The following is a 21,969-nucleotide window of genomic DNA, read 5'->3' as shown; positions in this document are numbered from 1 at the left end:
ATGGCGGTGCAGATCCTGGGCTTCCTGCTGGGCCTGCTCGGCCTCGTGGGTAGCGTAGTCTCCACGTGCCTCCCGGAGTGGCGGCGCACGGCCTACGTGGGCTCCAACATCATCACGGCCTCGGCCTACATGAAGGGCCTGTGGATGGAGTGCGTGTGGCACAGCACGGGCATCTACCAGTGTGAGCTGCACCGCTCGCTGCTGGCGCTGCCCGCTGACCTCCAGGTACGTATACTGCTGCTACTGCTGGCGCTGCTACCTGACCTCCAGGTACGTACTGCTGCTACTGCCTGCACTGCCCGCTGACCTCCAGGTACGTATACTGCTGCTACTGCTGGCGCTGCCCGCTGACCTCCAGGTACGTATACTGCTGCTACTGCTGGCGCTGCCCGCTGCCCTCCAGGTACGTACCTACTGCTGCTACTGCCCGCTGACCTCCAGGTACGTATACTGCTGCTACTGCCTGCACTGCCCGCTGACCTCCAGGTACGTACCTACTGCTGCTACTGCTGACACTGCCCGCTGACCTCCAGGTACGTACCTACTGCTGCTACTGCCCGCTGACCTCCAGGTACGTATACTGCTGCTACTGCCTGCACTGCCCGCTGACCTCCAGGTACGTACCTACTGCTACTGCTTACAGAGTAAAAGCGGCCATATCTGCGCGGCACCCCGAGCTGTTATTCTGAACGAAATCCCGGTGCCGATTGTCCATGCGTTCCTCCCCCGCCCGCAGGCTGCCCGCGCCCTCATGGTCCTGTCCTGCGTCACCTCCGCGCTGGCCCTCCTGGTGTCCGTGGCGGGCATGAAGTGCACGCGCTTCGCCCGCGGCTCGCCCGCCAAGCCGGCGATGGCGCTGAGTGGAGGCGTGTGCTTCGTGGCCGCCGGGCTGCTGTGCCTGGTCACCGTGTGCTGGACCACCCACGATGTCGTCCTGGACTTCTACGACCCCTTCCTCCCGAGGTCAGTGTACCACCCCTTAACTGATTCACTGCTCGTGAATGTTCCGTCGATTAAGCATTATGTTATACTTTAACTATTGAAAAATGGCAGATCTACAAGCTCACCGAGTGCCAGATCTGCTATTTTTTAACAATCTTGAAAATGTGGCGCAAATCTTTGAATACATATTCTTTCAGAGTGTCTGTAACTCAAATCTTTGCTTCTGGGGGGTCCCTGGAACTACATATTTTCAGATGGGGGTCCTTGACATGAGAATGTTTACGAACGTCTGACATAGAAACATAGGGTTTCTGTCAAGATTTAGAAGACATTTGTAGAATCGTCCTCAGGTCTAAATGGGTTAATGAATTGAGTGATTGATTGATTAATTAATTGATAACCACTGCGTCTCCTCCTCCCCCCCAGCGGTATGAAGTACGAGATCGGCATGGCGGTGTACCTCGGCTTCGCCTCGTCCTTCCTGAGCATGTCTGGCGGGGCTGCGCTGTGCTGGAGCTGTCATGGCGACCGCCGCGGAGCGGGCGGGGCCGCGGGCGGACTCCGCGTGCCCAGATACCGCCCGCCGTCTCCTCCTCCTCCTCCCTTCGACGCCATGATGCCCCGCCCCCCAGCCGCAGCGCCTCCCTACCGCCCCCCGCAGGCGCTGAAGGACAACCACCGCCGCGGGCCGCCGTCGCGGCTTTCCAGGTCCAGCAGCGGCTACAGGCTCAGCGACTACGTCTGAAACCGTCATGGCTTGTCATTTTTTGAGGGGCGCTTATAGGAGCCCTTCCTATGGCCAGCTTTGAGGGTTTGTGTAAACACAAACATTGAATGCCATTGACAATGAGTGGCCAGTTTTCACACAAACATTGAAGACGAAAGTGAGGACGGAAATTGCGATTGGCCGGAATGAGATGATGTATGATGATAAGAGCTCCCTTCACTTCACTTCACGTCAATGTATAACCACAATTTTATAACCCATTATGTTTCACTCTGTGTCAATTATCTAATTTAATCCTGAGCGCTACACTTCCTCTGCCAACCTGGGGAGAGCAACGGACTGAGCTCATGCCCCCTTCTATGCATGAGGAGTCCAAGACGCTTCTTATCATCTGACAGGGGGAGTTTCCCCGGTTGGACGTATAGCACGTGGAAGGTAAAATGGTAAATGGTGCATTTATATAGCGCCTTTATCCAAGGCGCTTTACATAGATTGTGCATTATATTCACCCTTTCACACACACACACACACACACACACACACACACACACACACACACACACACACACACACACACACACACACACACACACACACACACACACACACACACACACACACACACACACACACACACACACACACACACACACACACACACACACACAGATACATAGAACATAATGCTTAAAACACCAACATGGGTTAAATGACCGATTCCGATGCATCCCTACCATGAAACCATGAAATCTATGAAAATGTTTAATCTGCAACACAATGTTAAAATGTAAAAAAATCAATTTGCCCGCAGGACCCAAACAAGTGAAAATAGCAGATCTACAAGCCCGCAACGTGCCATTTTGTGCCAGTGTCGCAAGCTTGTATAGATCTGCTGTTTTAACTATACTTAACCTTTTTTATTCATGGAAATCATTCGTTTTTTTTATTTTACTTAAGAATACGTTTGAAATAATTAAGTTGGGATTGTTTTTAAAAGTTGTGACGTTTTTTTGGTTTAAACTTTTTTCCAAACATTTCAATTGTTTATAATTTTAAATCAAAATGTTCCTAAAGTACAGTATTTGTACAAGTACAGTAAATGTACTTAGTTAGTTACTGTCCACCACTGAGGCAGTGGTGGCCGAACGGTTTGCGGAGCGGTCTTGATACCGGAAGGTCGCCAGTTTGAATCCCCGGACCGGCACGTTAAAATTACCACCGCTGAAGTGCCCTTGAGCAAGGCAGTGAACCCCTACCATGAAATGTTCTATGAGCAGGGTGTGGCTGTAAACAAGCATCTCGAGCTTAGTCCACTTTCCTGGGTAAACAAAGAACTTTTCTTTGCTTTGCTTTGCATTTGTTTTTTTGGGGGGAAGATCGTTAATGAAAGAGTTGGAACCATCCCTGTGAGAAAGTGGGACAAACTAAAAGAATATCAGGGAGGACTGTATATATACCGACGCACACCACAGCATTCCATTGGACAGGAAGGACTCTATGTACTGGTGCACAACAGGAAGGACTCACAGCGTTCCATTTAACAACTAGAAAAAGTGCCCTTCCGGGCACAGGTCTCCACCAGGTTATCCACAGATCCGTGCAGTTAGAGGTAAAAACACTTTTCGGCCAGTTATAGCGCCACCTTGAGGCTGAGTTGAAATTGTTCATGTGGCATTTCGTCCTCGGCCTAGTGGGAATGTGGGTGCACAATTTCACGGAAATCACGCGATGTGTTCATGATTTGCAGCATTTTGTTTGAAACTGAGCACTCCTGTGAACTTTGGAAGCCAATCTTAACCAATCAGGATGGAGTCTGATAAATCTGAAAGACCCGTTTCGTTGAATGGCTCTAGAGAGACTGTGTACCAATTTGCGTGATGTTTGGACAAAATCTGTAGGTGTACTGTGCAAAAACTTGTTTTGCACAAAGCGGCCTCCTGGTGGCGCTATAACAGGCCGTTCTGGAAAGTTTGGGGCAGAGGTTCATGGTTGGCATCCAGGGAGTGTGTGTGCAAAATATGGCATCGACCGGGTTAACGGTGGCCGAGATTAGCTGTTCACGGACACACGGACACACGGACACACGGACGGACACGCGGACGGACGGAGTGCAAAACATACTCTCCCCACATGCCTTCGGCCTGGTGGAGACAATAATATATTGGCAGCAAGTTGATTGTATACAGCATGTGGACTTGAGAACAGACAATGACAACAAATGTCAGGCAGGTGGCAGTGTAACCCTATAGGGCCTACTGTGTGGAGACCACTTGATTGTTTTCCAGGTGTGTGTGTGGCGAACATAGAGCTATAGTCTAATGGACTTTAACCCATTTAGACCTGAGGCCGATTCTAAAAAAAATAAAGTTTTCTAAATCTTAAAAGTTTTTTGAAAAACCTGTGTTTCTGTGTCAGTGGTGCTCAACCTTTTTCACGTCAGAAGGACCCCCAGAATTATCTGTATATATATAGAGGGTATGCGCGTGACATCATCATCAAACCCGGAAATACTGCAGGAACGCCTGTACTGAGTGGCAAAAAACTACTTTTTGGCCTTGAGAAAAGTCCTATCTGATTGCATTAAACGTCATTAAACAATGTTAAACTCACTTTGCCACTCGATTTGCCATTCACTTTATGCGTGCGCATACCCTCTATTTGGCTGTGGACTCCCCAGATCTACAAGCTTGTAGCGCGGCACTCGGTGAACATGTGAATGTAGACCTACAAGCTCACTTGTAGATCTGCTATTTTTGAAAAATCGTTAAAATGTGCCTCAAATCTTTCAGAAAATTGTCATGATTTAGAAGACCTGAATGGGTTAAAAGCCTCGGGACAGAGCCAACAGCCGAGTTGACAAATCATGACAATAAACTTTTTTTTTTGGGCAGAGCAAATAATTAGACAGAAGAAAAACTGTGTACACTGTTGTACACTGCCCTTTCTTTCTTGATTGATTTGTCAACTCGGCTGTTGGCTCTGTCCTTTTTTAAACAAGTATGGGATGATGATGGCGTCAAAATGCCTGATTTTACACTTAGTTCCGTGCTGAAAACAGCCGATATACAAGCTCACAACGCGTCGGGCTGTGACATAATTGTGAGCTTGTAGATCTGCTATTTTCGGCATGCAACCAAAATTACTTTGATCTCTTCCCTTCCATATCATTTTAGTCTATTTTGTACAGATCTGTTGTTAATAGTATTTAGTCTCAGTTTTAGTCATCATAGTGACTTAGTTTTTATGTAGTTTTCGTCAGTGAAAAAAAGGCAGTCAACGAACATTATTTCGTCATAGTTTTAGTCGCTGAAATCAACACTGCTGGCTGGCTGGCTGGGGACCCCCAGAACCCCTTGGGGGTCCCAGGACCGTACCTTGAGCACCGCTGACCTAAAGGACCTTCACCAGGCAGCACGGCTTTGACCTCCAAACAAACAACAACCATAGAACACAGAGGGCGGTGGCGGCGGTTATTTTAATGTTCCTTTACTCATACAGTCCCCCTCAAAAACTAAACTTAAACAACAATGTGGCTGGGTCACTTATTAGCATAATAGTGAGGTAGGGTATACGACTTCACCAATACCACCACAAAGACTCCACCATTTTTCTTTTTCCTTCCTTCCTTCCTTCCTTCCTTGCAAAGCTATTAATTACCTTCTCAGTCGAAAAGAGCCAAAATTAGACAATACGGGGGGCAGCATTTCAACAACAACAAAATAACAACAACCAAACACTAAAATTATGAAGTTCTCAAATTGAACAATAGTCTCACCGCTCAGAGGCCAGCATGAGTTCACCCTCAACGATGACGATGGTTCAACCAGGCCGCACTCCCACATCCGGCCAGCAGGGGTCAGCAGAGGGTGGAGGTGGAAGCAGCCAGCCCAGCCAGGATTGGCCCAGAGGAGGGTGTAGCAGCCAGGCCAGGCCAGGCCAGGCCAGGCCAGGAGGGTCGTCTCCGGGCGGTCTAGGCGGAGCTCTTCTTCTTCTTCGTCCTCCCCCCGTCCTCCCCCTCCTCCTCTTCTTCAGCGGCCTGCGCGTAGTGGCTGTACTCCGGCTTCAGCTCCCAGGTGCTCTTGTGCGCCCCCTTGGTGTTGTACACGCCGATCTCCCTCATGATCTCCTTCAGGTACATCTGGGGAGGGGGGGGAGAACACACGTGCACATTTACAATTTACAGCGTAGGCATTTTATCAGACGAACTTAGCCTGGGGTCCACCCAAGGGGCCAGTGAGGCGCTCCAACGTTGAAGCACTGGGCCCTAGTGGTAAGAGGAAGGACTGCAGGCGGACCCGTGGATTCATGACGAGGAAACCCCGTACAGCTGGGCTTTAACATTGAGCGCTCGGTTGCACTTCCGCATTTGACCACCAACATGTTGTGGTCCAATGCGGAAGTAGACGTTTTGAGACGGTCCTTCCGGGTGCTTCAAAACGCCACTGAGCTACTTCCACTGACATGAATATCGGAGGGGGCGGAGCTTCGCACCAGATCAGTCTCTATCCTTTTAATACTCTATGGGTCCACCTATGCTTTCTATGGCATAGGCAGCTCCCGGCAGGATCCGCCGGGAGAATGTAGACGCAGCTGCGTGACATGAGACTAAGGGCCGATTCATACTCCTATTTTAGAGCCGAATAAAAGTCGGTTCGGCTGTAGAGCCTACAATGTGACGTCATTTGAGGTTCGGGGGGGTGGGGGGGGGGATACTTTCCTAAAGTCGGCTCTTCGTGCTAAAGAAAAAATTTGACGAGCCAAAATCATTTCGGCACTACAGCGCCGAAACACCGGTAAAATTGTATGAAAGAGTATGAATCTGCCCTAATTACTTAGAGCGACAGAAAGAGAGAGAGTTGTGTGTGTGTGTGTGTGGGGTGTGCGTCAATTTAACAAAGGTGCAGATGATCAGAAATCAGCAGAGAGTGATCGATCGACATTTGCGCCGAATTGCCGAATTGAAGTGGACTTTCTTTTTTCTCCCTGGAAATAAAAACGTCTGGGTTTCCAAGGCTAGACGCTCTTACGGTGAGCAAGAACAACACAACAGTGGAATATCTATATAATGAAACTATGCATTTATTACTGTTGTAGTCGAGTCCACCTAAAGCGAGTCCAAGTCAAGACCAAGGCCCTTTCCCAATTCCTTTTTTAACCCTACCCCTCAGCCCTAGCCCCTTCCCCTTGTCCCTACATAATGAGTGTCAAGGGGTAGGGAGATAAATCATCCCCCTAGGAATTGGAACGTCCCTAAATATTGAACATCCCTTGTAGATATACAACCTGTTCTCAGAAAATAGCTGATCTGCAAGCTCACTACAGGCCAGTGGTCCCCAAACTTTGATGGCATTTCTGTCTCTAGAACCCCCAATTTATATTGTAAAATCAATGTTAATTAACTCTGAGAGTGTACAAACTATCATTTAGTCCACAACCCACTTTGGAAACTACTTTCCATTTGATTTAAGCTGTAGAGATGGAACGTAAATATAACGTTGCTGTGGTTATGATGAAATAAATATATTGTAATTTTGTCTCATGTTGGTAGCCCACCATGCATAATGTAATTCAGCTAGATATAGCTCATTCTGACACCTGCTCAACAGTTGTACCTGATTCATTGATTATTGTATTAACAGTTTGTATAGCATGGGTACAGATATATATACAGGGTTAGAAAAAGGAAAAACAATTTACAGTATAGAAAGAAGGGGCTGTGGTCACTGTGTTCATTGTTTTTAATATCATTAAGAACAGAGTAATTTTCTATCAATGAAAATGCCATCGTGATTCATCTCCATCCAATGTACAGTCTGCACAGCAGCTTGCAATCTGTTTCCATAGCTGGTTTGCCTGGGGGAAAAAACAACACCATTGCTAATTAGTTATGTAAGTTTTGCAACTTGTGGGGATTAGCTTAGCATTGGTCATGATAAAACCATAGCTATCACTGCAGCGAGTAGCCAACGTTATGCAGTGACAGCGTTATGTAGGTACAGTAGGCTATTTCACGGCTTTTAAGAGCTCCAAAACAGCAGAATGTTTACATATCGTGGTCTGGGGGGTCGGACTGATGCCTGCTAATAAGCTAGCTTGCATCCGAGTTGTATCACCGGCGCACCGGCGATAAATAAAAAAGAATAAAGTGCCGATGCGGCGCCAAATGAATGGGTAACGTTGTATGAATTCAACGCCGTATCATATCGTTAGTTCACGTGAGGTAACGTTAACCTTTGCTAGAGATTGCGATATTTTTGGCGATGCAGATTGTTAATACATTCAAATAATATTGGTTATTATAATATTTTTCCATAATAAAGGACATAAAAGGCTTCTTACCTCGTCTGCCTTTCAGCCCTCAGTGATGTTGCTCCGTTTGAAGTCCCGTCGAGATATCCCTTCAAACGAAGGGGATTCTACCCCTCGCCCTCGGCCCTACCCCTCGATCCAAAGACAATTTAGATAACCCTTCCCCCTCACGTGAACGCGCATAAGCAAGGGCAAGGGCTAAGGGCCAGGACGAAGGGGGGAATTGGGATTGAGCCCAAGTCTGGGAGTGTGGGAGGGGGTCGAGGCCGAGTCCAAGTGGAGACCGAGACCGACGGGAGGCGAGACCAGTCCTGATTTTCTGTTCTTTTTTCTCATTAAAAGGTACAGAAAACACTCATAGTTATGGGGGTCTTCGGAATGAATGAAAAAGGTTAAATTTGTACACTCAGTTATTAGCGTCAGTTCCTCTCTCTCTCGGAGACGGAGTGTTGATATACAGCTTAACTCCTACTGAGGGACAGACAGACGGACGGAGTGTTGATACACAGCTTAACTCCTACTGAGGGACAGACAGACGGACAGACGGACGGAGTGTTGATACACAGCTTAATTCCTACTGAGGGACAGACAGACGGAGTGTTGATACACAGCTTAACTCCTACTGAGGGACAGACAGACGGAGTGTTGATACACAGCTTAACTCCTACTGAGGGACAGACAGACGGAGTGTTGATACACAGCTTAACTCCTACTGAGGGACAGACAGACGGAGTGTTGATACACAGCTTAACTCTTACTGAGGGACAGACAGACGGAGTGTTGATATACAGCTTAACTCCTACTCGGTCATCTGTTATGCAATCAGATAAGAGCCAAACACATGTTGAAGCACAGAGACCTGCAAGGTCTCCTTACACAGGCCCACACACACATGTACCCACGCACACACACACACACACACACACACACACACACACACCCTAGCACGCATGCACACACACCGGCCCACACACATGCATGCGCACACACACACACACACACACACACACACACACACAGGCCCCCACGCACACACAGAGGCCCACATACACGCACGCAAGCACACACACAGGCACGCACACACTCACACACACGCACACACACAGTACATATGGATCAATAGTGTGGTGGATCGATGCCAGGCTGGGCCTGGCCGGGCCGGCAGAGAATCGTGTGTGTGTGTGTGTGCGTGTGTGCCTGTGTGCGTGCGTGCGTGCATGCGTGCGTGCGTGTGTGTGTGTATGTACACCTGAGGCTAATTTTAAGCCAAACAGGTGACAGGTGTCATTGCTGTGGGCGACTCCTTGAATTATTCGCAAGGCCAGGGTGCATTGTGGGTAGGTGATCATCATATGTTTTTACTTTAAAGAAGAAAAAAAGACAAACCTGTTAGTCATGCCTTAAAATGGTGCATTTATCCAAAGTGCTTCACATAGATTGTGCATTACATTCACCCATTCATTCTTACACCGATGGCGGAGGAAACCATGCAAGGCACCAACCTGCACATCAGGAGAAATTAGGGGACCTTTGATGCTGTCGTTTGAAGGAGTGGGTGACCGCAGGAGCATGTGATTGGTCAGGTGACTGCGGGAGCATGCGATTGGTCAGGTGGCAGCGGATGCAGGGACGCGCAGAGTGTGTTAGAGGTTAAAGGTTAAAGGTTGGACGAAAAAAGCTTGTAAGATCAGCTGTTTTTGCATGCGTTTGGTCCGATGTACTAAAGGCCTATTCATAGTCTGGATTTTCGGTGGTGAGGTGACCACCGCTCCGGTGGTGAGCTGACCACCGGAGCTGAAATAACGTTGAGCGGTGGTGAGTAAAAACAGAGAGAAGGGCTGGAGCGGTGCCGGTGGTTTGCTCTTCACCGCGGCTCAGTGACGTCATGTTGTAGTTCGGTGGTCACCCCACCACTGAAAATCCAGACTATACGTATGAGCCTTAACAGTCCGGCTCCGACGCCCTACCCCAGAACCCAACCTCACAGGAAGCCACGGCTCAGTTTTAACCTGCCACGGGCTGTTTCTCCACTAGGGGGGGGGGGGGGGGGGGCTACTCACCACTATGTTGTAGTACTGGTGTTTCTCCACCAGGTGGGGCTATACTCACCACGGGCTGCTTGGTGACGTCCACCAGGTCCTTGATGTTGTAGTACTGGTGTTTCTCGAAGGCGGAGAACAGCATGTCCAGAACCACCTGGCGCTCCGCACGCACCATCCTCCCCTCTGACTTCCTCTTCTTCTCGTGCTCCACCTGCGCCACATTTACTGTTAGTTGTAGTCCACATTTACCGTTAGTTGTAGTCCACATTTACTGTTAGTTGTAGTCCACATTTACTGTTAGTTGTAGTCCACATTTACCGTTAGTTGTAGTCCACATTTACCGTTAGTTGTAGTCCACATTTACTGTTAGTTGTAGTCCACATTTACCGTTAGTTGTAGTCCACATTACTGTTAGTTGTAGTCCACATTTACTGTTAGTTGTAGTCCACATTTACTGTTAGTTGTAGTCCACATTTACCGTTAGTTGTAGTCCACATTTACTGTTAGTTGTAGTCTTTGGAAAGCAAAGCTCTCCGTCTTCGTGTGGGGTGATGACCCAAAGAACAAGGTCTCGAATACAAGCGGGCCAAAATTAGTTTTCTCCAACGGGTGGCTGGCATCTCCCTAAAGGCTCATACATACTCCAGTTTGTGGAGATAGGTTATCACCGTTTTAGGTGATAGCTTACCACCTAAAACGGTGATAAGAGTTGAGGCCATCATACTCGCGGTGATGTCCTTAAGGATTGACCCCGCCTCCCTGTGGTTTACCCAACTTCTAGACCAATCAGTGAACGGGGTGATAGCTCCAGAGTGAAAAGACTTGTCTGATAGTAAAAACAGAGAGATGGGTCTGTGTCCGCGGTGATAGCTGATCATCACCGCGATTGACGTAATGGTGTAGTTTTCCAACCCTTTAAAAACTACACCGCGGTGATAAGCTATATCACCAAAAACTGGAGTATGTATGAGCCTTTAGAGATAGGGTGAGAAGTTCAGTCATGCGGGAGAGAGTATCTGCTTCTTCGCCTGGAAAGGAGCCATCTTAGGTGGTTCGGGCATCTGGTTAGGATGCCTCTCGGATAAGCGGTTGAAGATGGATGTATGTAGTCTTTTGAATGAAATTCTATTTAGTTTTAGTCACGTTTTGGTCGACTGAAATGTTTTAATCGAATAAATACCATAAGATTTTAACGTTGCTTACGTTAACAACGTGATTGGCCACAGGCTTGTAGACGGTGGTGACAGCTTTCTCCAGCTGCTCGGTCACACGGCGAGGCTTGATGGACTCTGCGGTCAAACTCCTGAGAGAGAATGGTAGAGAGAGACAGAGAATGTTAGAGAGAGACCGAGAATGGTAGAGAGAGACAGAGAATGGTAGAGAGAGAAAGAGAATGGTAGAGAGAGACAGAGAATGGTAGAGAGAGACAGGGAATGGTAGAGAGAGACAGGGGATGGTAGAGAGAGACAGAGAATGGTAGAGAGAGACAGAGAATGGCAGAGAGAGACAGGGGATGTTAAGAGAGAGACAGGGGATGTTAAGAGAGAGACAGAGAATGGTAGAGAGAGACAGGGGATGTTAGAAGGGTCAGCCTTAGACAGGGGATGAAATTCCCCCCTAATAAACAGGTCACACTTGGCCAAAAATATCCAAACGCAGCGGATGTACAAGCTCACAGCGCATTAGGGCTTTTTTCAGCAGTTATTATTAAAAATATATTATTATTATTATCATATTTATATTTTTATTATAAATATCATGACCAATGGCATTGCAATGAACATCAATGATGATGTTTAGGTGAACACAGGGTCTTGCAGGGTTTTAAAGGTCACCCCTCCAAAAAAGATATAGATATGTTTTGGAAATTGTTCTTATTTATTATTTTTCTCAATTGCACCCCACAAAACTGAACTTGTAACATTCAATTTACAATTTTACAATTTAGGCATTTAGCAGACGCTCTTAATCCAGAGCGACTTACATTTAAGCAAGAACAAAGCATGGGAATACATCACATAAAAAGCATTTATCATGAAACATGCATAAGCTAAGAAAGTAACAGTGGAATATTTATATAGTGAAACTATACATACACTATACATATAAACTATACATCTTTACTACTATGCTATATATGTGTACTATGGCGTGCTATGACTACATACAATACAATTACAGTGCTGTCTACATAACATGCTATAAGTCTGTATCAAATGCTATATAATCCAACAGAAATGCTATCTAAGGGTTTAGGGTAAGTGCTAAGGGCCATGATGGAGTCTGAAAAGGTGGGTTTTCAGGCTACGGCGGAAGATTGGGAGTGATGCTGCAGTTCTGACTGCAATGGGAAGTGCATTCCACAGTTTTGGAGCCAGAAGGGAGAAGAGTTTGGGACGTGTGGAGCGTTGTCCCGGCGTTTTTAGTGAGGGTACTTCCAGCTTCCCTGCGTTGGCTGATCTGAGTGCGCGGGAGGGTTTGTAGGGTTCAATCATACTTGTAAGATATGGGGGAGCCATACCTTTGGTTGCTTTGAATGCCAGCATCAGAGTTTTGTATTCTGTGCGGGCAGCGACCGGGAGCCAGTGGAGGGAGCGGAGCAGGGGGGAGATGTGAGAATTTTGGCTGGTTGAAGACCAAGCGAGCTGCTGCATTTTGGATCAGCTGGAGAGGCTTAAGTGCACATGCTGGTAGGCCAGTAAGGAGGGAGTTACAGTAGTCGAGTTTTGATAAGACTGTTGTCTGGATTAGGAGCTGGGCTGATTCCTGGGTGAGGAACGGTCTAATTCGTCGTATGTTATAGAGTGTGAACCTACAGGATCGAGTGACAGCTGTGATGTGAGGTTTGAACGAGAGCTGACTGTCCAGGACAACACCAAGATTCCTGGCTGTTGGGACAGACGTTACCAGGGCGTTGTCTACGGAAATAGTTAGCTCCCGCATAGGGCAGGACTTAGCTGGGAAGAAGAGAAGCTCAGTCTTGTCTGGGTTCAGCTTGAGATGGTTGGAGGACATCCACTGTGAGATGTCAGCCAGGCATGCAGTGATGCGCTCTTCCACCTGAGTGGTAGAGGGGGGGAAGGATAGGAACAGTTGTGTGTCATCGGCGTAGCAGTGATAGGATATATTGTGGGCAGAGATGATAGTGCCAAGGGATTTAGTATACAGTGAGAAAAGGAGGGGACCAAGTACAGATCCCTGTGGGACCCCAGTTTGGAGGGTTCGGGGGGATGATAACAGACCTTTCCAGGAAACCTGGTAGGTCCGGTCGGTGAGGTAGGAGGAGAACCACTTTAGTGCCGTTCCACCGATGCCTAGCTCCGCTAGGGTGTCTAGGAGCAGCTGGTGGTTCACTGTGTCAAATGCTGCTGATAGGTCTAGGAGAATCAGTACTGCAGAGTGGGAAGCAGCTTGGGCAGCATGTAGTGCTTCTGTGACTGCCAGCAGGGCAGTTTCTGTGGAGTGGGCCTTCTTGAATCCGGACTGGTTGGGATCCAGCAGGTTGTTCTGTGAGAGATGGAGAGAGAGCTGTTTGGAGACGACACGTTCAATTCAATGGATCTTCTGTGCAGGTCTGGGGTTTTCGGACTCAAACAAGTGCTTTGATTTCCCTGTGGACTGTGAGGCCACACATCCGACATAGCAATTTGCCAGCAGATCAAATCAAATCAAACTTTATATAGCACATTTACATCGACCAAGGTCGAACCAAAGTGCTTCAGATTACAACGCATAATAACATACACAGGCAAACAGAAAGAAGGTGATAAAATATAGCATTATTTCAATGTGTAAGAGAGAAAAATGTAAGATACAATAGGCAATACATGGGAACATCGTACATGGGTAGAATTAAATTAAATTGAATTAAAAGCGATAGAGTAAAAAATTGTCTTTAATAGGGATTTGAAAACCGTCAATGACCGAGCAGAGCGAACATGGAACGGCAGGGCGTTCCAGACGTTGGGACCGGCCACGGCGAACGCGCAATCTCCTCTGGTCCTGAATTGTGTGTCAGGAACAATCAGGAGAGACTGATTGGCCGATCTCAGGGCTCTTGTTGGGACATAGGGAGTGATCAATTCAGCTAAATATGGAGGGGACAGGTCATTTTGGGCTTTAAAAACAAACACTAAAATCTTAAAATCAATTCTGAAGCAGACAGGGAGCCAGTGGAGGGAGGCGAGGACTGGGGTGATATGGTCCCGCCTATTTGTGTTGGTGAGGAGGCGAGCGGCGGCATTCTGGACAAGCTGAAGACGCCTAATAGCTGACTGATCGATGCCTGCATAGAGAGCGTTACAGTAATCTAGTCGAGTTGAAATAAAGGCGTGGATGACTCTCTCGAGGTCAGTACGGGGCAGACAGGCCTTTGCCCTAGCTAGAAGCCTAAGTTGAAAAAAGCTAGCCTTGACCACAGAACTAATGTGCGAATTTGAAGTTATTGTCAAAGGTGACACCAAGGCTCTTAACTGAAGAATGGATGTTATCACTGAGGGGACCGAGTGGGGTGATGGGTGAGCTGGGGTTATGGTTGAAAATGATGACTTCGGTCTTGCTTTCGTTCAGAGTGAGAAAGTTTGTATCCATCCAAGATTTGATATCAGAGAGGCACTTCAACAGCGGCTGAGCGGGGTCGGTGCTGGTCATGTTTAGAGGTAAGTAGAGCTGAATATCATCTGCATAGAGATTAAATGATTTGTTGGGTTGTTTAATGAGTGAGCCTAGTGGGTGTATGTAGAGCAGAAAGAGGATGGGACCAAGGATGGAACCCTGAGGGACGCCACAGGTTAGAGGGGCCACACTGGAGTTAAAGTCGCCTAGTCTAACTTTAAAACAACGATCGGTAAGATAAGACCTGAACCATGTTAGAGCGGTGCCAGAAATGCCAACATGGTGCTCCAATCTGGACAGCAGGATCCGATGATCCACTGTGTCAAATGCGGCTGTCAGATCAAGGGGCACCAGCGCTGCAGGGGAGCCTGTATCAGTGGTTAGACGTATGTCATTGAGGACTCTTAGGAGTGCAGTTTCTGTGTCACTGTTGAGGGATTTTTGCCTGTTTTCATTGCAGCTCAAAAGGCTTCAGAACACACAGAGAAAACCCCAGACCACAGAAAATCCACTGAATGTTCAAAGTTGAGGTTGTGTGGATGTAATTGAGGTCATAAAACCTAAAAGAAAAAAGTATGAAAATTAATGAAACCTCAAAAAAAAGGTGGCGTTCTTTCACCACCGACTGACTGAGCCTTACGGGGCGTAGCCAGGCCTTACGGAGCGTCGCCAGGCTTTTCCACATGGAGCAAAACCAACGACTCCACGAACGTTTGAGGAAAAGTGACGGAATTCGTTCCCCGTTCACACCGTAGGTTTCAACAGAATCATTCATGAAGAACTCTGCTGCCTGAGGCGCGCGCGCGCACACACACACACCATCTCCTCTGCACGCACACATGCACGCACACACCACACACACAGATGCTGTTGCTATAGCGATACCATTCACCACAGGCACAGAAACATCTTACTGAAGTACACTCTGAAGAACAACCTTCTTCTCCCCGGGGACAAAACTCGTGAAAATCTACATCGCTTGCAGATAAGCTAATGTAATTACCTTACTTATTTAAAGTTTATTTATCATTCACTCATTCATGCATGAACACTTTGTAATTTGTTGTTTAATTCGTTAAAAGAAAATACACAAATAAAGATAGTAAAAAAGGGGGGGGGGGACAGTAAAATTGGTAAACCCTAGAACACTAAACCTGGGTGATTTTAACCCGGACAGTTGTGTTCATGTGATTTTCACAATGCTGTACCCTCCAGCTGTATATGTATATATATATATATATATATATCCCCATGTCTAACGGTATATTTTGACACTTGCTAAGGCAATGTAAATGCAGGGACGTGCACACATAGACATCAAAGGGGGCTTCAGCCCCTGCCCTTTTACCCGTCTGTAAAACAACTTGCCCTCTCCAGACCACGAATGCAGCATTTACTACATGGTGAAAGAAATGCAAATGCCCTCCTTTCCTCTCCTGTCCATGCCATGCCGGAAGGCAGCATTCAGGAGAATTGTTTTTTTTCCCCCCGAAGTCTCCTGAACTTGAACGCAGCATTTGGCATTGAACTAATTCCATGTCGTACAACCACATCTCCACAAGCTAAAGAGTGCTGGGTTGCGCCCCGAAAATATTTTTGTCCAAAAGTCTTTGGACAAAGTCCAGCCCCCTGCCTCTCTATCACTCTGCACGTGCCTGAACGTATGTTTTCTCATATGTCAATAAAGCTCCTTAGAATTGAAATTGAATGGACTTACTTCTTCAGCTTCATGTAGTAGTTGTCGGTGGCAGCGGGCCTGCACTCCCCTCTCTGAACCACCACACCCTCCAGAGCGAGGCCATCTAACACACACACATAAAAGTTGTTAAGTTCCTCGTTGTGTCACACACACACACACACACACACACACACACACACACACACACACACACACACACACACACACACACACACACACACACACACACACACACACACACACACACACACACACACACACACACACACACACACACACACACACACACACACACACACACACACAAAAGTTGTTAAGTTTCCTCGTTGTCGCGTCGCTATAGAGCACTTTGAAGACTGGTCGTTAGACATATTTAAAACACAGTTGATGGTTCTATGTATTTTATTGATTCATCTTGTTTTTGAGTGGTGCAACCACTCCTATAGGCAGCTACAGTGTGCGACTGGGTCTGACCCCGTGTCCCTGGCTGTGTCCGAGCACAAAATATAGCGTTTGTTCACGACCAAGTGTCACTGTTGCACAGCCTAACACACACACAGGCCAGGGAGGAGGGCTTGTACAGTCCAGTCCAGTCCAGTACCGATATATCGTATATCGATATTAATCCCGACCATATGAATCGATTTATTGAAATACAAAAAATTGATTTTCCAAAAAAAAAGAAGAAAAACAAAAAAAGGGGGAGCTAGTGAATAATGGTGAGTGATATTCCATCATATTCAAGTGCTTTTGGAGAGAATTAGTCACTTTCAGTAGTATAGTTCTGTAGAGGGGAGCTGTGTTAGCCTGGTTAATAAACCAGACCGAATCAGCCGTTGGCAAAAATAAATTGCCTGCCGGCGGATTTCGGTCTGGAGAGGCTCAATTGTACGCCCATTTCCTACACCAGAGAATGTGGGCGGCCAATCGGGACACGGTATGCAATATGGGCGGGCTTTGGTACAGTGACTTTCAATGCTTGAGACCTTTGACTGACAGTAGCTCTGACCAATTGCGTCAAAGAGAAAATGTTTCCCTGGAAATGTAATCCAAGCTGAGCCTCCCCAGACTAATATCCCGCGGTCCGTGCGATATTAGTCTGGTTTATTAACCAGGCTAGAGCTGTGTGTCTGTGACTGCAGAGGGGAGATGTGTGTGTCTGTGACTGTGCCCAGCTGATGGTCGTTGATGCTCATCAAGGAAGGCAATTATGTTTCAAAAGTAATGCTACTTATTTTGCAATGTAGTTAAATAAAAAATGGGAAAAAACCCCGGGGGGAAGATAAATTATATAAAATAAAAATAAACAGTAATATTTCTGGAAAATATCTTTGTTTAAAATATCCTGAAAAACCGTATCGTGAGTTGAGTGAATCGTTACATGCCTAGTACAGTACATAGCACTCACTTCAGACGGGTACATTTTGAATCATCACAGGTCCACCACGCCCCCACGGGAAGCAGACGGTGCGTGGGGACCTTAATGTGTCATAATGTAGAAATTATTACATAATGGATAACTATATCTAAAAGAGGAGAGAGAGAGAGAGAGAGAGAGAGAGAGAGAGACAGACACACACACAGAGAGTGACAGAGAGAGGCAGAGAGACAGAGAGAGAGAGACACAGACAGACAGACAGACAGACAGACAGACAGACAGACAGACAGACAGACAGACAGACAGACAGACAGACAGACCTTCAGTGGATGATTGACAGATTGACAGAACACGTCATCTGAAATGGATTTATTTTTTGTTCATAATATTTCCAAAGTTTGTGAAACGCCTCCAGGAAAATATAGTTCTGCTTGTTTTTCCTCTGAATGACTTTTGTTCAAAATGGCTTGGTAAATCCATCATATTATGTACTGCTGCTGTGCACGTGCAGCGGCACTCACACACACACACCCCTATAGTTCCGAAAATATGTTTAAAACGTATAATTGTATTAAGTAAAATTTAAGTAATATTACTTCACCACTTTTATACCTACATTCATATAATAGGTCCTCACTAATGTTCATGATAAAATGCCGCAATTAGTGTCTCATAGGAGGGCTGTGGGCAGTTCAGAAACCAGTCTGTCTCATAAGGGCTGTGGGCAGTTCAGAAACCAGTCCACCAGTGAATGGGGAATCTATGCTAATAGAAACAGCAGGCTTTCTAGTCCTCACTATAATACAAATCTAATTATCGTTAAAAAACATCTAATTAAAAAAATTAATTTGCCTAATGATGTCACTGGTGGACGGGTCTCTGAACTGCCCATAGCCCTCCTATGAGACACAGACTATACAGACAGAGTATAAAAAGAATTGTGGAATTTTATCATGAACATTACTGAGGACCAAATCATATTAAAGAGACGTTGAAAAGTGGTGAAGTGGTCCTTTAAGCTACTTCCCAACAGTGAAGTCACTGCGGTGCGACTGTCTGGTGCAAATATTCTATTTGTCTCAGTCAGAAAAAATATATATACTATATATATATATATATATTTATATATATATATTCATGCCAAAAATAAATTATAAAAATAAAATGCTTCATCAGTGATGAAGGCCAGATGGTCCACAGCAATTAGTGAGAGAATGAATAATTAAATGAAGCTAACAGGTTTTTCTTTCCTTGCAACGCTCACACAAATCGACCTTCAATCAATACTATATAGCTCTCAGCGCTCAAGGACAGGCGAGGGTCGGCATGCACGCTGCTTTTGTTTTGTTTCCTTTTTTAACATTTCCGAGTCATGAATGATGAACACAAAGACAGAACACAATGCACCACAGTGTTGATTTAGACGGCAAACTGGTTTTAGTTTTTTTTCACACACACGTGCGCACATGCGTTTTCTGTTGAAATTCCATCTTCTGACATCTCTCTCTCTCTCTCTCTGATGATTACCACAAAACATTCTGCTCTGCTCTCATTAACCCATTTTTGCTTTTGGTTGTTTTAAACATTATGTTATAATGTAGCTATTGAAAAATAGCAGATCTACAAGCTCATAGCGTGCCACAGAGTGGCGCGCTACGAGCTTGTAGGTCTGCTAGGATTTAGAAGATAAACTTTGAGGTCAGGCCTAAATGGCTAACTGCTTAATCAACAACGCTAATCATCTACAAACTCACTTTTGCTCTCTCTCCCTCCTCTCTCTTTCTCTCTCTCTCTCCCTCCCTCTTCATCTCTCTCTCTCTCCCTCCCTCTTCATCTCTCTCTCTCTCCCTCCCTCCCTCTTCATCTCTCTCTCCCCCTCCCCCTCCCCCTCTCCCTCTCCCTCTCTCTCTCTCTCTCTCTCTCCCTCCTTTATAAACGCTAATGGCGAGGACACTCTCCCTTTGATGTGGAGCCGCTGAATTATGCATGTCCTCATCATCATCATCATCCTCCTCATCCTCATCCTCGTGGCGTAATGTGAGTCGGAGTCAGACGGCCTGCTGTGAGGCTGGCATGGCAACCACTGGAAATAGTCCTGTTGCCGGTACTGTACTGTACTGTACTGTACTGGTGTGTATTCATGTTCCATAAATTAACCGACAACGACAACAGTCTAAATTAAACTGAGTTGTCGTCTCCCTCAAACCAGAGAATGACTTCAGCTGCTCTGACCAAACGCCTATATAGTTCAGGGGTTCTCATCCTGGGGGTTGAGACCCCTCGAGCGGTCCCAAAACTATGTTGGAGGGGGGTCCCCAAATTATTAAACTAAAGGTGTCCACAGTTCAATGACTATGATTTTGGGGGTCCTTCAAGGACCCCCAAAATGATAGTCCTCGACATGAAAACTTTGGGAACCACTGGCCTTACAGTATATAAGAAGTCAAAAACTGTTCACTGTTCTGTGAATAGAGCTCTCCATGATGCTGTACTCTGTTATCTCTGAATAGAGCTCTCCATGATGCTGTACTCTGTTCTGTGAATAGAGCTCTCCATGAGGCTGTACTCTGTTCTGTGAATAGAGCTCTCCATGATGATGTACTCTGTTCTGTGAATAGAGCTCTCCATGATGCTGTACTCTGTTATCTCTGAATAGAGCTCTCCATGATGATGTACTCTGTTATCTCTGAATAGAGCTCTCCATGATGCTGTACTCTGTTCTGTGAATAGAGCTCTCCATGATGCTGTACTCTGTTATCTCTGAATAGAGCTCTCCATGATGCTGTACTCTGTTCTGTGAATAGAGCTCTCCATGATGCTGTACTCTGTTATCTCTGAATAGAGCTCTCCATGATGATGTACTCTGTTCTGTGAATAGAGCTCTCCATGATGCTGTACTCTGTTCTCTGTGAATAGAGCTCTCCATGATGCTGTACTCTGTTCTCTGAATAGAGCTCTCCATGAGGCTGTACTCTGTTCTGTGAATAGAGCTCTCCATGAGGCTGTACTCTGTTCTGTGAATAGAGCTCTCCATGATGCTGTACTCTGTTCTCTGTGAATAGAGCTCTCCATGATGCTGTACTCTGTTCTCTGTGAATAGAGCTCTCCATGAGACTGTACTCTGTTCTGTGAATAGAGCTCTCCATGAGACTGTACTCTGTTCTGTGAATAGAGCTCTCCATGAGACTGTACTCTGTTCTGTGAATAGAGCTCTCCATGAGACTGTACTCTGTTCTGTGAATAGAGCTCTCCATGATGCTGTACTCTGTTCTCTGTGAATAGAGCTCTCCATGATGCTGTACTCTGTTCTCTGTGAATAGAGCTCTCCATGATGCTGTACTCTGTTATCTCTGAATAGAGCTCTCCATGATGCTGTACTCTGGTATCTCTGAATAGAGCTCTCCATGATGCTGTACTCTGTAATCTCTGAATAGAGCTCTCCATGATGCTGTACTCTGGTATATCTGAATAGAGCTCTACATGATGCTGTACTCTGGTATCTCTGAATAGAGCTCTACATGATGCTGTACTCTGTTCTCTCTGAATAGAGCTCTCCATGAGGCTGTACTCTGTTCTCTGTGAATAGAGCTCTTCATGAGGCTGTACTCTGTTCTCTCTGAATAGAGCTCTCCATGATGCTGTACTCTGTTCTCTGTGAATAGAGCTCTCCATGATGCTGTACTCTGTTCTCTCTGAATAGAGCTCTCCATGATGCTGTACTCTGGTATCTCTGAATAGAGCTCTACATGATGCTGTACTCTGTTCTCTCTGAATAGAGCTCTCCATGAGGCTGTACTCTGTTCTGTGAATAGAGCTCTCCATGAGGCTGTACTCTGTTCTCTGTGAATAGAGCTCTCCATGATGATGTACTCTGTTCTCTGTGAATAGAGCTCTTCATGAGGATGTACTCTGTTCTGTGAATAGAGCTCTCCATGATGCTGTACTCTGTTCTCTGAATAGAGCTCTTCATGATGCTGTACTCTGTTCTCTGAATAGAGCTCTCCATGATGCTGTACTCTGTTCTCTGAATAGAGCTCTCCATGATGCTGTACTCTGTTCTGTGAATAGAGCTCTCCATGATGCTGTACTCTGTTCTCTGTGAATAGAGCTCTCCATGATGCTGTACTCTGTTCTCTGAATAGAGCTCTCCATGATGCTGTACTCTGTTCTCTGAATAGAGCTCTTCATGAGGCTGTACTCTGTTCTCTGAATAGAGCTCTTCATGAGGCTGTACTCTGTTCTCTCTGAATAGAGCTCT

At 46.2% G+C, this 21,969-nt stretch overlaps 2 protein-coding genes across 2 annotated transcripts; one reads left to right on the top strand and one right to left on the bottom strand.

The window, feature by feature from the left end:
* On the top strand, nucleotides 1–1,687 carry LOC310866692 (claudin-14-like; the record flags this gene model as incomplete). The annotated part of the gene is made up of 3 exons (XM_083776401.1): nucleotides 1–225; nucleotides 737–963; nucleotides 1,369–1,687. 3 exons carry the CDS (start codon nucleotides 1–3, stop codon nucleotides 1,685–1,687), a joined length of 771 nt encoding a protein of 256 aa, XP_083632527.1.
* Nucleotides 1,688–5,639: 3,952 nt separating this feature from the next.
* Nucleotides 5,640–20,745, bottom strand: LOC310866885 (general transcription factor IIF subunit 2-like; the record flags this gene model as incomplete). Its single annotated transcript, XM_083776681.1, has 5 exons — nucleotides 5,640–5,807; nucleotides 10,088–10,231; nucleotides 11,224–11,323; nucleotides 16,352–16,436; nucleotides 20,610–20,745. 5 exons carry the CDS (start codon nucleotides 20,743–20,745, stop codon nucleotides 5,640–5,642), a joined length of 633 nt encoding a protein of 210 aa, XP_083632807.1.
* Nucleotides 20,746–21,969: the final 1,224 nt, after the last annotated feature.

The sequence above is a fragment of the Protomyctophum parallelum genome, assembly GCF_964188405.1.
Source record: "Protomyctophum parallelum genome assembly, chromosome: 11".
Classification (NCBI taxonomy): domain Eukaryota; kingdom Metazoa; phylum Chordata; class Actinopteri; order Myctophiformes; family Myctophidae; genus Protomyctophum; species Protomyctophum parallelum.
This window is presented reverse-complemented; position numbering and strand designations above follow the sequence as displayed.